Below are 14366 nucleotides of genomic sequence, written 5' to 3' on the forward strand. Positions count from 1 at the left end.
AGCAAGGACTCTAGCATCAGTTTTCACAGTTTCAGAAAAGCTTTGCGATGCATATTTGACGGGCCGAACAAACACGTAAACAATCACTCCATCAGTGAGTTTTTTTTGTTTTGTTTTTTCTTGTGTGGAGCGGCGCAAAATTTCCGCATAATAGCAAACCTAGAAAGAATTCGTGTACTATCTTACGCGTTATTACATACCACTACAGTGAGTACACTTAAACAATTTTGACATACTTGCTGTTGTCTTCGTAAGAAATTGTCACATATGCTAGCAGCCCGCTACAGAAGAGCAGGCGCACACATTCGAACGCCGCCCAGCCACCAGCCGAGTAGCAGACGAACAGGTTATAAAAGCGCCACCTATGGCCACCGGTTGAACGAAAGTGGGCGCAAGCTGCTCCCATAGAAGCCGGACATCTGTGCAGGTCTGTAGTTCCAGTAGGTCGTGGTATAGCTGTCTAATAATTTGCTATCGCAATCGAGTTGCAGTTTAGCCTTTTGGGCCAAACTGCAACTTTATTATAAAAACAGTATATTAGCCGCAGCATTAGGTTGTCACCGACACGTTTATGAAAACTGTGGTCGAATGAACGCTAAGCACACCATAATAAATAAAGTCCCGCGTTGGCTCGAGAATGACAATGCCCTTTATTCACTGCAACCAATGATAGTAAGTAATCACTACTTCATGATCAAATGAACACATCCAAATGGAGCATCATCTCTGCCTCTTTAGGGACTCATCGGAGCTTACATCTCCATATCCTCTTCGACATCGATGCTGCTACACACTGATGCATCTAGTAATGTACCCCACTTAGTGAAAACACATTAACTTTAAAGCGGAAAAAAAAGGCAATGCAATAAAAAGTGGGCATGGTAATTATGGAATAAAGTAAAACAACCATGACTGTCCAGATGTGTTAACAGAAAAATAAAACATGCAATGTATTGTGACATGAACAATGAAATTTACAATGACATGTTTCAGGGTAGCCTGAACTCTGTGAAAAGTGTGACATAAAATTATGCTTCAATTCATTAGGAGGAGCAGAAAATGGCCTTGATAACAAGACTTCTCAAGTCTCCTCTCGGGTGGCCAGCTGTGAGCAGCAATTCATTCGCCCCTAAAAATCAACCTGAAAACAAACACAAATTAAAAGGGTCATCAGAATTTATAGAAGCAAAACAAAAGGGCCTGAATAAAAAGATATACAGTCAAACACCTTTACAACAAAGTGCTCGGGACCTTCAAATCATTCCTTACAACCTGTACCACTTGAAATGGAGTAGGCCAAGCACATTAAAAAAAAAAATTAACATGAATTCTAAAGATATATAGTGAAAAAAGACATTCGGTTCTGTATGCTTCATACAATGGAATGCGTGACTGCTGCCAACATTATGGCATCGAGGTTCACAACATGCTCCACAGCGAAACCCAGTAGTGGTGTGAAGCACAGTTACAATGTCTAGTGCCACTGTTGCCTCCTTTGTTGGCCTTAACCTTCTTCCTGGCCTTGATGGCTTCAATGATGTCACCAACTGTCAGTTCCGAGCAGGTTATCACGTCAGTGAAGTGTGGAGGAGGAGGGAGGGGGGGAATTGAAGACCGTCCCATGCGGTCTTTGCTGTGATGTCAACCGGTGCACCCTATATGCACTGCAGATAAGTGCCGGTGCTGGTACACCTAAATTCCTTCGTTGTACACACAAGTTCCTTGTAGTGGTCATCGCTGTAGGGGCATTCTCAATACAAATATATGAAAGGAACTCAGTGGGAGCATGTGGAATTCATCGTTATAGAGGTCATGTTATTGTAGAGGTGTTTGACTGTACATCTTTTTTTAATTACTGCAATTTTTATACCAGTGTACTCACATTCTCAAGACTAAATTGTCAGTGTTCCATTTTGTCTTTTTTCTTCTTCTTTTTCTTCACCTTCAAACTTACATCTGAACACACCGAGTCTACACCAGCATCACATGATGGACCTGCAAAAGTAAAAAAAACAAAAAAAAAAACAAAGTGGGGTGCATCAAAACAATGTTGTTGTTTTTTTTTCTATTTGAGCACAGCTTGTTTTTATAAAAACTTATGCCAAAATTTTTCTTGATGATATGCACAACTTAATGCCTACAAGGCCACTGATGCCAAGCATCTCCACACATTTAGATAAAAAAACGAGACAGCGCAACAAAAAATTATTTGCACCACCTTTTAGAGCAACAAATTCGAACTGCATGCCAAGTGTCGCAGTTTTGGACAAGAAGCAGCAGGATGATTACCTCACGAAAAGCCAAGGTTGCAGTCATGTGATACCAAAGGCTACCAATGTGTGCACCTACAGAATGATGGTACACACCAAAAGTCAATGCACTGAGATGCTGACGGAATAAGAGTGAGAAAGTGAGTGTGACCCCCTATGTTTTCAGATCAACAACATGAAACCAGGTTAAACTTGCATCAAATGTGTAGAAGCACAGAATGACAAAGGATGGAAGAGCCAATTGCCAGCACAAAGCAAGCTTTGCCCGTTGTGTAGCCTTCAACTACCTGCTCTAGATTGACAGGTGCTCAGGTGAGTGGCATGTGGTACAATGTTACTACGACCCTCAATTTCCGCAATGTAACGAGTCTCCTAGATCATGTCTGAAGGTGCACTGCACTTTAGCAGACTGCATTCAAGGTGATGCAATTATTTGTTACACATCTCAGATAGTGAGGCTTCATGCTTTAACTACGATGCCAACAGCTTTCTAACAAAGCAAAAAAAAAAATTTACAAGCTTAGTATAAGATATTATCGAGGATTACAACACCTCTCCCAAAAATAATGTATTGCAAAATAAAAGTCTATTTGCATACTTATAGCAATGCTTTTAAGAATTCGTACTAAAAGGGGCTATGAACAGAACTTCTGACCATTTCATGCCATGACTACAAGCGAAAGACTATGTCCCTTTCTCAATACTTTCCATATTTGATAGGCATTAAATGTGGTGATTTGGGCGAGTTGGTTATGCATTGCAAAAATCGTTTTTCTTTGCGTCTTCTAGTGCAAAAATTATTTACGCCATGAAATGTGCTTTCTCTAGAGAGAAACCTGCAAGTAAACAGCGAAATTTTTATTCATACCATGCAGTCAAGGCTATGACCAAATTCTGACAATAAGCCAAGGAGGGTTGTTATCATGTACTTTGACGCAACTTATGAAAATCCAGTCGTGATGTCATGGATTTTGATGGCGCCTGTTTGGGCGAAGTTAATTATTTATCAATAATGATTAACTGCATTGTATGGAAACTAGCTAAAGACTAGCTTTTACTGCACTGCAACGGCCAAAATACGGAAAGAAGAAAAAAAAAAGGTTAAATCCTTGATGTCACAGTAAACGCAGTTGCTTTATGGTAGCAACCTGTGCTAAAGTTGTTACCATGTAAATTTGCCGATGTACTATATTCATTTGGGCTGAAAAGTACCAAAGGAACACCTAAGCTAAGAAAAATGTTGTAGTGGAGAGCTCCAGATTATTTTGGACCCACTCCCATATATACTCCATCTCACAAGTTGTTTGCAGCACTGTGTAAGCTGTGAGACTCCTTAGCCAATGGGAAGGCCAAGTGCCCCTCTAGATGTATTTATCCACGTTGCATCGTCTGCTCAGCTGCTGCTGAATTCACGAGATACGACGTAAATGTGCAAAGGTCTTAGCATGCAACGTATCGCTGTAATGTATCATGTATCAAGCAAAAACAAAGGTCTATATTCCCACCATTAATCAGAGAGTTCCAACTGGAACTGCATTCTGCTGTTCAAGAATATCGCCTGTGTACGCCTTGTACCTTAGGCAGTGCTGCAAACAACTTGTGAGATGGAGTACACATGTGCCTACTGCGGCCAGGAATTAAATCTATGATCTCATGCTCAGCAGTAGAATAGCATTGCCAGTGAGGCATTGCAACTGGTATTCATTTATTATTTTATGAATTAACAATAAGTAATAGAAGCTTGGTGACCATCAATTAAGTGAAAATTCAATGGCTTTCTCAGGAAGCATTCAGGTATATCTTCATAAGAGAATTCGAGAAACAGCTGAAGCACATGCAGGTGGGTCGTGCTGATTCCAAATGAAAATGAGCGAAATATGAAATGACATTCGCGTACAAGTTGCATGTTTGCCTGCATGAACAGCTTGCCTTTCCCTATTCATCTGGCTGGTGCCGACAAGATTCTTCTTGGAAAGGGAGCGCACTAAGGACCAGACCACAATGTGTTGGGGACCTTACCATTTTCCTTCTTGCTCTTCTTGTGCTTCTTTTTATGCTTTGTGGGAGACACGGTCAACTCGTGCTCTATGGTAATCGGCTCGGCAATGTCTTGGATAGAGGCCGTTTCAGCAGTTGAGAGACGGTCACTGCAAAACGAAGCCGTGCTACTGGCAATGTCTTCAACTTCCATCTTCAGAGTCTTCTTTTTCTTCTTATCAGTACCTGGAATTGAAGCTGTCTCTGCAGCCGAGAGATGATCGCTGCAGAACGAAGCTGTGCTACTGCCAAAGTTTTCAATGTCCACCTTTGGCATTTTCTCCTTTTTCTTTTTCTTCTTGATAATGTCTTTGATGAAAGCACTTTCGGAAGCTGACAGACGGTCACTGGAATATGAAACTGTGCTGCTGGCATTGTCTTCGGTGTCCATCTTTAGCGTTTTTTCTTTCTTTTGCCTCTTCTCTTTCTTCCTGCAAGCAAGATTTAAGACATTAATAACAAAAGCATAAGGTAGCACTGCTGCAAATTAGAGCCAACTAGTACTTTAGCTAGAATGAGACACCTAGGCCTCATGTGACACAGCCAGCCTGTGGCATCCCTTGTTCGACCACAAACTTCCTTTGAACCTCAGTCTTGTTTAAAGTTAGGTTGGATGAGTTAGATAATGATTACAAAATGCTAACAATTTAGGAAAAGTGGAAATGCAGTCGCTTAAAGTAAGAAAGTATGTGCTTTTTCTTGAACGTGAGGCTGAACTGAGAGCAAAAAAAGATTTTCATTCCAATGCTCACTGCGCCAGTCCTTAACTTCTTCTCAAGCTGCTTCGTAAGCCTCAAAGTTTCTGCCCCATATATTAGTACCGGTAGAAGGATTGTACTTTTCTTTTTAAGGATAGCGTTAAGCTGCCAGTCATGACTCAGTAATGCCTGCCATGTGCACCCTCCAACCCATTTCTATTTTTCAGTAAATTTCCTTCTCGTGATCATGATCCCCTGTGAGTAATCGGTCTATATAGATATACTCTTGCATAGATTCTAGAGGCCGACTGCCTTACACTTCGCGGCTAAATTCTTCAATTTTTACATGCAGTACTATTGATTTAAAGGGACCCTGAAACAGTTTTTTGAACATAGTAAGAAAAAGTTACTGATCTGTACAAGAGGCTCCTGCAAACATGCGAGTCAAATATTACTGCATTGCATGCATCAGGGAACTTACAATCTCGTGTCAAAAACAGCAAAAAGTCTCTTGCTCATATTACCGCAATGTCGTCATGCAGTGCGATGGCACTGCATGACGACATTGGACCCACCAGCAGCTAGTGGCTGTTTTCATGATCGTGAGAACACTCTCAGTAGTAATACTAGAATTGCTAAATCTGAGTTAAATAAATGAAACATATATATGCCTGCGATCTCAAAACGCAGAAAAATCATCTTTGCACTGCCGGTCTACACACAACAGTTGCGCATAGCTGCTGTGCGTGGCCTCTCGAGATAGCAGCCACGTTCTGTGTAGCCTAGTCTACCGCAGCCGCCACGGAGTGCCACAACGAACTCTCTCACCGCCAAGACACTCAAATTTTGGGCGGGGCTTCGCCCCCTTGGCTTTTATCCTGTGTAGCTTTCAGCACGCTAGCGGAGACAAAAAGAGAGAAAAAACTCTGTATCGGTGCGACAACTCCACTTTTACTTGAAGGATTAGAAAAAATGTTGTGGCATGACATTAGCGAGACGATGACCTTTAATAGTGAGGCCACTCAATGACTAGTTGGAAAAGTGTTTCAGGGCCCCTTAAATAGCAGACAGAGAAACAAGGACACCAAGGAAACAGTAAGGATAGTGTTAAGGGTGTGTATATATTTTAAACTTCAAATACAGATCAAACAGTCCCTTGCTATGCGATTCAGAAATTCACCGTTCGAAATCATAAAATATTTGTTTTTGCTCGACTGCTCGAATGCAAGGGATAACAACACTTATAGTCCTGGGGGAGAAGACCGGTGCAAGTGAGAACTGTTACAAATGATTATATGGAGATGGAGAGCTACAGCTGCGGCACAGAGGCACCAGTTAATAAGCAAACACACACAGGCAGATCACTTCTGCTCAACAATTTCCAGGCACTCAATAAGAATGAATCGTTTTTAAGCAACGCAAAACCAAAATTTGTTGCAGAAGCGTATGCATTTAGGCTGGTTGGTTCACGACTTAAGCAGGAACAGGACAATAAAACAGGATATAAGAAAGCGACTGACAATAGTGCCATTGTCTGTCCCTTTCTTATGTCCAGAATTTTTGTGCTGTTTCTGCACAGATTTGTTGTCTCAATTTAGGCAAGGCAACTTATTATTTACCTGGTCTCACCATACTTGCATCCTTTTAACACAATAGGTGGTGCTGTAGTATCACACTTGTCTCCTTCAATGAACGCAACACTTTACTAAATATATCTGGTGATGTGCTGTTTCCTTGTTTCATTACTGTCATTGTCAGGTGGCGTCAGATAACTGAAAGCAGTTGTTTCTCATTTACAAGTTCCTCAGTTGACCGGACGTCCAGTTACAAACTTCATCACATGCAGTACTATATGACATGATGAGAATAAACCTTTCTTTTTTCACTGTTTAGAAATGAGAAAATATTCCATATTCAATATTTGAAGGTCATTTGTTTTTAATATTCGTATTCAAATTGATTTCGAAATTTCCCTATTTAAACACCCACAGACTCTATCTATACATGCTCTAGCAATGGCAACACCAACACAACTTATCAACTTGTCAATTCCCTTTCAGTTGAGGACAGCAGTTTAAATATGACAACTTGTCCTTGTGAGGTATCAAGGGTTGACATATGTGCCACTGAAATTATGTTGGAGGCAGACTTTCCTGTAACTCGCACCTCGTCCTCCATCGGCCGATACGGTTCTTTGATATTTCATAGGGAGAGTAGTACATTTGTGCTCTCAACAATGCATTAAGAGGTTTGAGGGTGTTCCACCAGTCAAAAACCATTTATGCTTCTTGCATAAATGCAACAACCTGTCTGCCAAATATAAGAACAATTAGGGCTGAAGGAATTCCATAAACTGCTCAAACACAACATTCAATGAGCTAGTTAAGTGCGTCTTACATACGTTTTTCAAGTCCTCCTTATAATTATCTGTTTTGTTTTCTGCCATGTTGCAGATTGCAGAATGATCAATGCATCACCCGAAGGAATCACTAAAGTGCTGCGTTCAGGTATCGCAGCAACCACTTCAATTATTTAAAATGTATGCCAAATGTTTTTTTTCCTTTTTTTTTAATGCTTAAATCCCAATGCTCAATAAAATTTAAATGATTGTGACGAATGGAGAGCGCGACGGTCACATTTCACGTGCTCGACACATGCAGTGACTAATTTTATTGCAGCACAAAGGCTACAGCGCAAAGCCAAATGAGGCTCTACATAATAAAAAAAAATGAACACCACCATTTATGACGGTCACACAACCACGAAACAAACATTAAAGGATATGTGCACCGTATGTGCACATGTAAAACGTTAGCAGCTAGCAGATGACGTGACGCTCCATCTACACTATCGTGGTTCAGTGAGTGTCCGCCAGGCAGCGACTCTGCTTGATCTCGCGGTCAATAGGCTGAATGTGTCGCAGTGACTGAATGGAAATCTTCCGCAGATAGCATACACAGACTCAGACTTCAAGTGTTGCTGCGAATGCTATGGCATAGAAGCTTACTGGATGACCATTACATAAAACCACGCAGCAGATAAACTGTAGTAGCTATTGTAAGCAGCATGCAAACTGATGACGGTGACTAAGGAGAAACACTCCTTTGCTGACCTCCTCTGTCTGTGCACTGCTTACAATGGATCACATCATGATTGCTCAGCCTCACCATTCTTCAATGTAGCAAGGTTGCTCGAAATAAACTAGGTATAATTACCTTTCGTTCATCTCTTGTCCTCTTTTTTTCTTCTCTTCTTTTCGCTTCTTAGCTGTAGGGGCACCGTCGTCACCATCATCCTCCCGTTTTCTTTTTTTTTTCTTGGCTTTTGTCTTTCCGGAGTCAGAAAGGGCAGGAGCCGAAAACTCTGAGTCTTGGCTCACCGGTGCGTCACTTGACTGACTGGCATGCACACTGGCCTGCATCTCTTTGCCAACACTCTTCCTCTTCTTCTTTGGCTTTTCTGGTGACTGCAGCACTTGTGGTGGTTCCATCGAGGTTAATGAGCCATCTTCTGGCAGCAGCTGGCCCCGTGGCCTCATAGAAAAGTCTTCATCGGGCTCCAGGTAGCACAGCTCCGACTGTGCCCCGACCTCCGCGTCAGAGCCACAGTTATCGTTCCAGTCATCTCCAAAGTTGCTCTCGTATTCCACCAGCTCTTCGTCGTAAGATGTCTGTATCAGCGGTATGGTGTCTCCCATTAACTTGAGGCTGTGCAACATAATAAGGCAAAGGCATACCGTTACATACCTGCCATCTGGTGAACCTAAACATTAGTAAAAATTTCACAGACACTGCAAAATAAAGGAAGTGGGTTGGATAGTACACATTTCTAAAAATTTGTACCGAGCACACGTTTCGTGGGATACATATGCACTTTGTTAACGAAGATTCACCTTTAGATGCGACACAGAAGCAGCAGCAAATTTGGAACAGCGGATATTGACAAGCAACACACTGTTTCAGTGACTTTGCTTTTGCCAATTTCGTCGTCTTCAGGAGTTTGTCTGAACAAACTTTCTCGAAGCAAGCACCCCTCTAGTATATGGCATTTTGCACTTAAACCTTTTGGCGAACAGAGTTTATTTTTCATAAAGCTTGACACAACATTAAAAAAATTGTAGAAAGAGCCCGAATTCATAAACTTTTCAATAAGTTTAGAAGAGTTGGCAACGTGGGAACATTTTTCTGTTGTTTATTTTGTCATTTTATTGCAGCTGTACATTTTTGTATGAATTTGTCGATTGTTCATGCTCCCTATTATTACTCTATCAACTGTTTCTCCAATTCTTCTCTGTAATATGCCCCTCCCCTCTGTAATGTGCAAACCCTGAGGATAAAATAAATAATAAATAAATAAATAGTGAGGTGGCTATAATTTTCACTCTCGGCTCCACTAATGTTTACTGATTTGGGAAACCACTATAAATATGATATATAGACATCAATCCACAGGCAAAAAAAAAAAAAAAGATTGCTTTGTTCATCATTTCAATACATGCGAATACTTCTGCTTGTTTCCAACCAGGAACATCTATTGAAAGTTTACAATCTATACAAACATAGGTTATCTGCACTGTCATTTTAAAAATTTAAGATCAATCCCGAGAATTTTCTTTGTTTACACATATACAAATATTATGCCCAGTTCACTATAAGAACTAGGAATTACATAAACAAAAAAAGAAACAGAACAAATTACAGCATACAGTCTTCAAATGGCAGATTCCATTTTTTTTTTTTTTTTATGACGTGCCTGATTTATTCAACACCCCCCCCCCCCCCCCCATAGAACAATCTCCATCTCTTTCCAATTTAAGAAAAAGATTGAAACTGTGCTTTTCAGACGAGTAGCTAGCTGGGGGCTTTGATATGTTTTGACATTGTCAAAAATTTACTGCTATAATGCTACACTTGTCATTATTATTTTGCCATTTGTATGTTGTTATGCTGTTGTTCATTATGTTTGTGACACTACAAGCCCAGTCAGGCATACAATACTTTGTTTTTAGCTCCAGCACCATGACACTCGTGCTTTACCATGTATTGTCAGAACTGCAAGTTCAATTGCCTGCAGTTAGTGGCACCCAGAATGAAAAACGACATGATAACGATGTATGAAGAAAACAGACAATGAAGCCCGATAATTGAGATGTAGAAATAATAAGTAAAAGTAAAAGTAAAAGTAGCCTAAAAGACAACTTGCCCACAAGTGGGAACCGAATCAATATTTTCCACGTTATACATGCAGCACTTTACCAATTAAAGGGGCCATGACATCAAACTGTTGAACTTTAATTATGCATTGCATCCTAAACAGTATGCCTCCCACAGCAAGTACAGTAGAAAATTTTCATTAGATTTTTTTTTTTATTGCTGTCAAAATCACACAGCAGTCTGGCAACACTAACTGGTGACAAAATGAAATTGCACCCCCCCAGTAATGGCTCCCTTGGAGTAACGAAAGCCAATCTTGAAGGCCATACTTTTGTGTGGTGGAAGTGATTGGCAGGAGCCGGAAATACACATCATGGTTGCCATGCAGGGTTTTGTTCGCACATGTGCATATTGGTGGTCAGCCACAGATGGTTTCTGCAGGTGTTCTCTGGTTTGTGCTGCTTTTATCGCATGAGAGAAAGAATTGTAAGCACAATTCAACAGCGGCACCCTTACTGCGCCATTTGGGGCCAGAGCATACGAAGCAAGAAGTCATACATGGTTTCGTACTTTTTGGGAGAAGACAGCGCTGGTGGTGGCCTCACACTTCCCGACGTCACACATCATCATCATCAGCCTACATTTATGTCCACTGCAGGACGAAGGCCTCTCCCTGTGATCTCCAATTACCCCTGTCTTGCACTAACTGATTCCAACTTGTGCCTGCAAATTTCCTAACTTCATCACCCCACCTAGTTTTCTGCCGTCCTCGACTGCGCTTCCCTTCTCTTGGTATCCATTCTGTAACTCTAATGGTCCACCGGTTATTCATCCTACGCATTACATGGCCTGCCCAGCTCCATTTTATCCGTTTAATGTCAACTAGAATATCGGTTATCCCCGTTTGCTCTCTGATCCACACCACTCTCTTCCCGTCTCTTAACGTTAGGCCTAACATTTTTCATTCCATCGCTCTTTGTGCGGTCCTTAACTTGTTCTCGAGCCCCTTTGTTAACCTCCAGGTTTCTGCCCCATATGTTAGCATTGGTAGAATGCAATGATAAAAGGACTCGGTGACACTTTTGCACTAGCATTTGCAATTTCATTTTGCACAGCATGACAGAAACTCAAGCGCATTCTTTTCCATTAAAATACAAAAAGTTGAATATGACATACAAACCATTCAGATGTGATTGAGCCACGAAGTTTGAGTGCATTGTGACGGTACACTGACACTGACGTTATTTTGCATAGTATTTCCTGTCCCATGTTGAGGTATCGCGACAACTCTGGAGAAGGATTTGGGGGCAACAGGATGGATAAATTGATCCAATTATGCACGAGGCAGCCCACATGGTTTTTACTCATTCTGCAGAGGGAAAAGAAAACATATTTATGTCATAGTCAAGTATGTTCCAAACAGTTCGCAAACAGCTGTCCAGTTTAACTTGAAGGACAATCACAGCTTTGCCCATAATGGCAATTTGTTTTGGTGAACTCTGTTCGTTCCCCCCCCCCCCCCCTTTTTTTTTTCTGCCTTAGTTACCTAAGCACTGTCGATTACGTACATGGTGCATGCAAGAAACTGCCATTTCTGGATAGTGAATACTATTCGCGCGCATTTAATTATTTACTTATTCATATCTCAAGTGTCCCGGAGGGACATTAATGAGTGGCGGGCAATGAAAACTGCGGTTCTCGGTTAACATGTTATATAATGACTCTCGATGCATGCATTAAACATGTACGCAAGAGAAAATGCGCTACCTGTTGATGTGAGCTCGTACGATAGAACCAGTCTCTGGCCTAAAAACTTGAAAATCTCCGACAACATCTTGGTGCACAAACGGCTGGTCGTCAATAATCGTGCCACTCGCTTCAACGAACTTGAGGTTCTCGTATCCCAGAAGGACCCCGTGTAGTCTGAAAGCATTAACACAAATAACTCTAATCATGCAAGTGAAAATCCGTTCACTCTAACCACTTTTTACTCCCTTGCAATCATCGCAGGTTGCAGAAGCGGGAGCTCACAGGACATGTCAAAGATCCAAGCTTATATAGCGCAGCCTGTCGTGCACTGGCTATTGCAGACGTGGTTTAGATAAAAGATGGATTACAAGCGAAAATTCCTGTTTGACAATGAACGTGCCTAGCACATTCTGTAAAGCCTGCGATCACGTGTGTGCGCAAAAAGATTGCAGACCATCTCTCGACGAAAGCACATGTGACGCACCTCTCAACATACTGTCCTTTCCAGCTTTCCAACAGCGTTTTAATTCCCCTTCCTTCAGAACCAATGTAAGCAGGAGGCAACGGCACGTGCACTGTCTCGTGGCAAGTCACGATAAGCGAGTATTCATCGTCCACATCGGATTTCAAACTTTCTTGCGTGCCCATAGCGGCCATGACACAATTATTGATGCCTATGATGAAAGGACTGCCGAGAAAATGCTGGTTGACTGCAACGAGGCAGTCTTTTGAGGGATCGCCAGAGATGACGCGTAATGGGGTTTAATAATCTGGTGAATAACGAAATTATATATATGAGCAATTGAGAATTCAATATTGGTTATGTTCAAAACTATGCATGTATGCTGTTCCCATGGTTACCATGTCGGTAAGAAAAAGTTTGAGTCTAGCTTGGGCCACTTGGGCGATTACGTGGAAAGACTGATATCATAGCGCGGAACGATACATGCTACCTTATCTAGCGGCGCTTTCTGTCCTGGCATAGATGAAACGCTATGTATTCGGAGACCGTATTTTCTAATGTTCCATTTAGTTTTCCATTCATATCACCGCTTCTGCCGCGACTCGCACCCCGCCCGCTGGCGTTATCGCCAACGTTGCTACCGCTGTAATCGGCGGGCCACGCGATAAAAAAAAAAATGGAAAATTAATGGCGCTACGAGCAAAATCCATAATCGGAGATGAAGCTGTCACGCGACTGTAGCAGGGTGGTGTCAACTAACGATGTATAAAAGATCGAGCCCGCACCTTCACGCGCGAGTCGTCCTCATCACGCCAAAGAAAATTTCTAGATACCGAAGCTAAATTGCGCAATCTGACAGTGATTAGTTTTGATTACTATCGCTCAACTTCTGTTTTTAACAGCAAAGCACGTACGTAACCTAGATCTAGCTTCAGTTGGCGTAAGCGCGTACGTATCAATGCCTACGAGTCACACACCTCTGTCACGGTGCTTCCACTGCCGCTAAAATATTGTCCTTATGGATGGAGGTACACTGACCACATTATTGTTCAAGGTCGCTACTCCAACGTGGTGCATGTCTCTTCCTGGAGTTCTCAGTTCAACGTTGTGCCACTCTGGCAGCGCGGCGAGGAGGCAACGTGCCGCGATGTTGCGAAATGATAAAGCATTCAAATGCGCGAAATGTGTGACGCTGCGGTTAATTGAAAGCAAGATGCATCCAGTATGTACGTTTGTCGCAATAGTAGGTACTACCAGAAACTATACTACACAGAGGGCGCTGTTGGCAGGTGTTTTTCTAGACATTGTGCTACTAGCGGACAATAAAAAAGATTTACAGATACTTGCGAATATCTGTGGGAACGAAGCGACAAATCTAGGCCTTAAGTTTAGCACAGAGAAATCAGGGATTATGTTCTTTAATGAACACACGAGTAACTTCGTGGTGTCAATTCAACAGCAAGTAATACCCATAGTGAAGCAATATAAGTACCTCGGCGTACACATAAACGAAGGAAAGAATTACTCAAGCAACCACCAAGATAATCTGAAAATAAAGGGGAAGCGGAATGCAGCATTAATGAAACACAGAGCACTGTGGGGCCACAATAAGTATGAGGTGGTGCGTGGAATCTGGAAAGGAGTAATGGTGCCAGCGCTAACATTCGCAAATGCCATTATATGCTTAAAATCGGATATATTGGTGGGTTTAGAAGTTAACCAAAGATCAGTAGGCCGGTTGGCTTTGGGAGCACACGGTAATACGACAAATGAGGCAGTGCATGGAGACATGGGTTGGGCCTCTTTTGAAGTCAGAGAAGCACAAAGCAAAATTAGTTTTGAAGAAAGGCACAGGAACATGGATGAAAATAAATGGGCGGCTAAAGTGCACAAGTATCTCTACATGAAAAGCGTGGACACAGAATGGAGGAAGAGGTCAAGGAAGTTGGCAACCAAGTACAGGATAATTGAAATTGTAAATAGACAACCAGGGGTC

General features: G+C 41.8%; 1 protein-coding gene across 1 annotated transcript; it reads right to left on the reverse strand.

The window, feature by feature from the left end:
- Window positions 1-631: 631 nt before the first annotated feature.
- LOC119450242 (DNA-directed RNA polymerase I subunit RPA43-like) lies at window positions 632-12590 on the reverse strand. Its single transcript, XM_037713625.2, has 7 exons — window positions 12392-12590; window positions 11926-12081; window positions 11339-11527; window positions 8221-8712; window positions 4290-4738; window positions 1883-1995; window positions 632-1141 (listed from the first exon to the last, which is right to left on the reverse strand). Exons 1-6 carry the CDS (start codon window positions 12562-12564, stop codon window positions 1901-1903), a joined length of 1554 nt encoding a protein of 517 aa, XP_037569553.1. The 5' UTR covers window positions 12565-12590; the 3' UTR covers window positions 632-1141; window positions 1883-1900.
- Between the last annotated feature and the right edge of the window lie 1776 nt (window positions 12591-14366).

The sequence above is a fragment of the Dermacentor silvarum genome, chromosome 4 (assembly GCF_013339745.2).
Source record: "Dermacentor silvarum isolate Dsil-2018 chromosome 4, BIME_Dsil_1.4, whole genome shotgun sequence".
In the NCBI taxonomy this organism is placed as follows: domain Eukaryota; kingdom Metazoa; phylum Arthropoda; class Arachnida; order Ixodida; family Ixodidae; genus Dermacentor; species Dermacentor silvarum.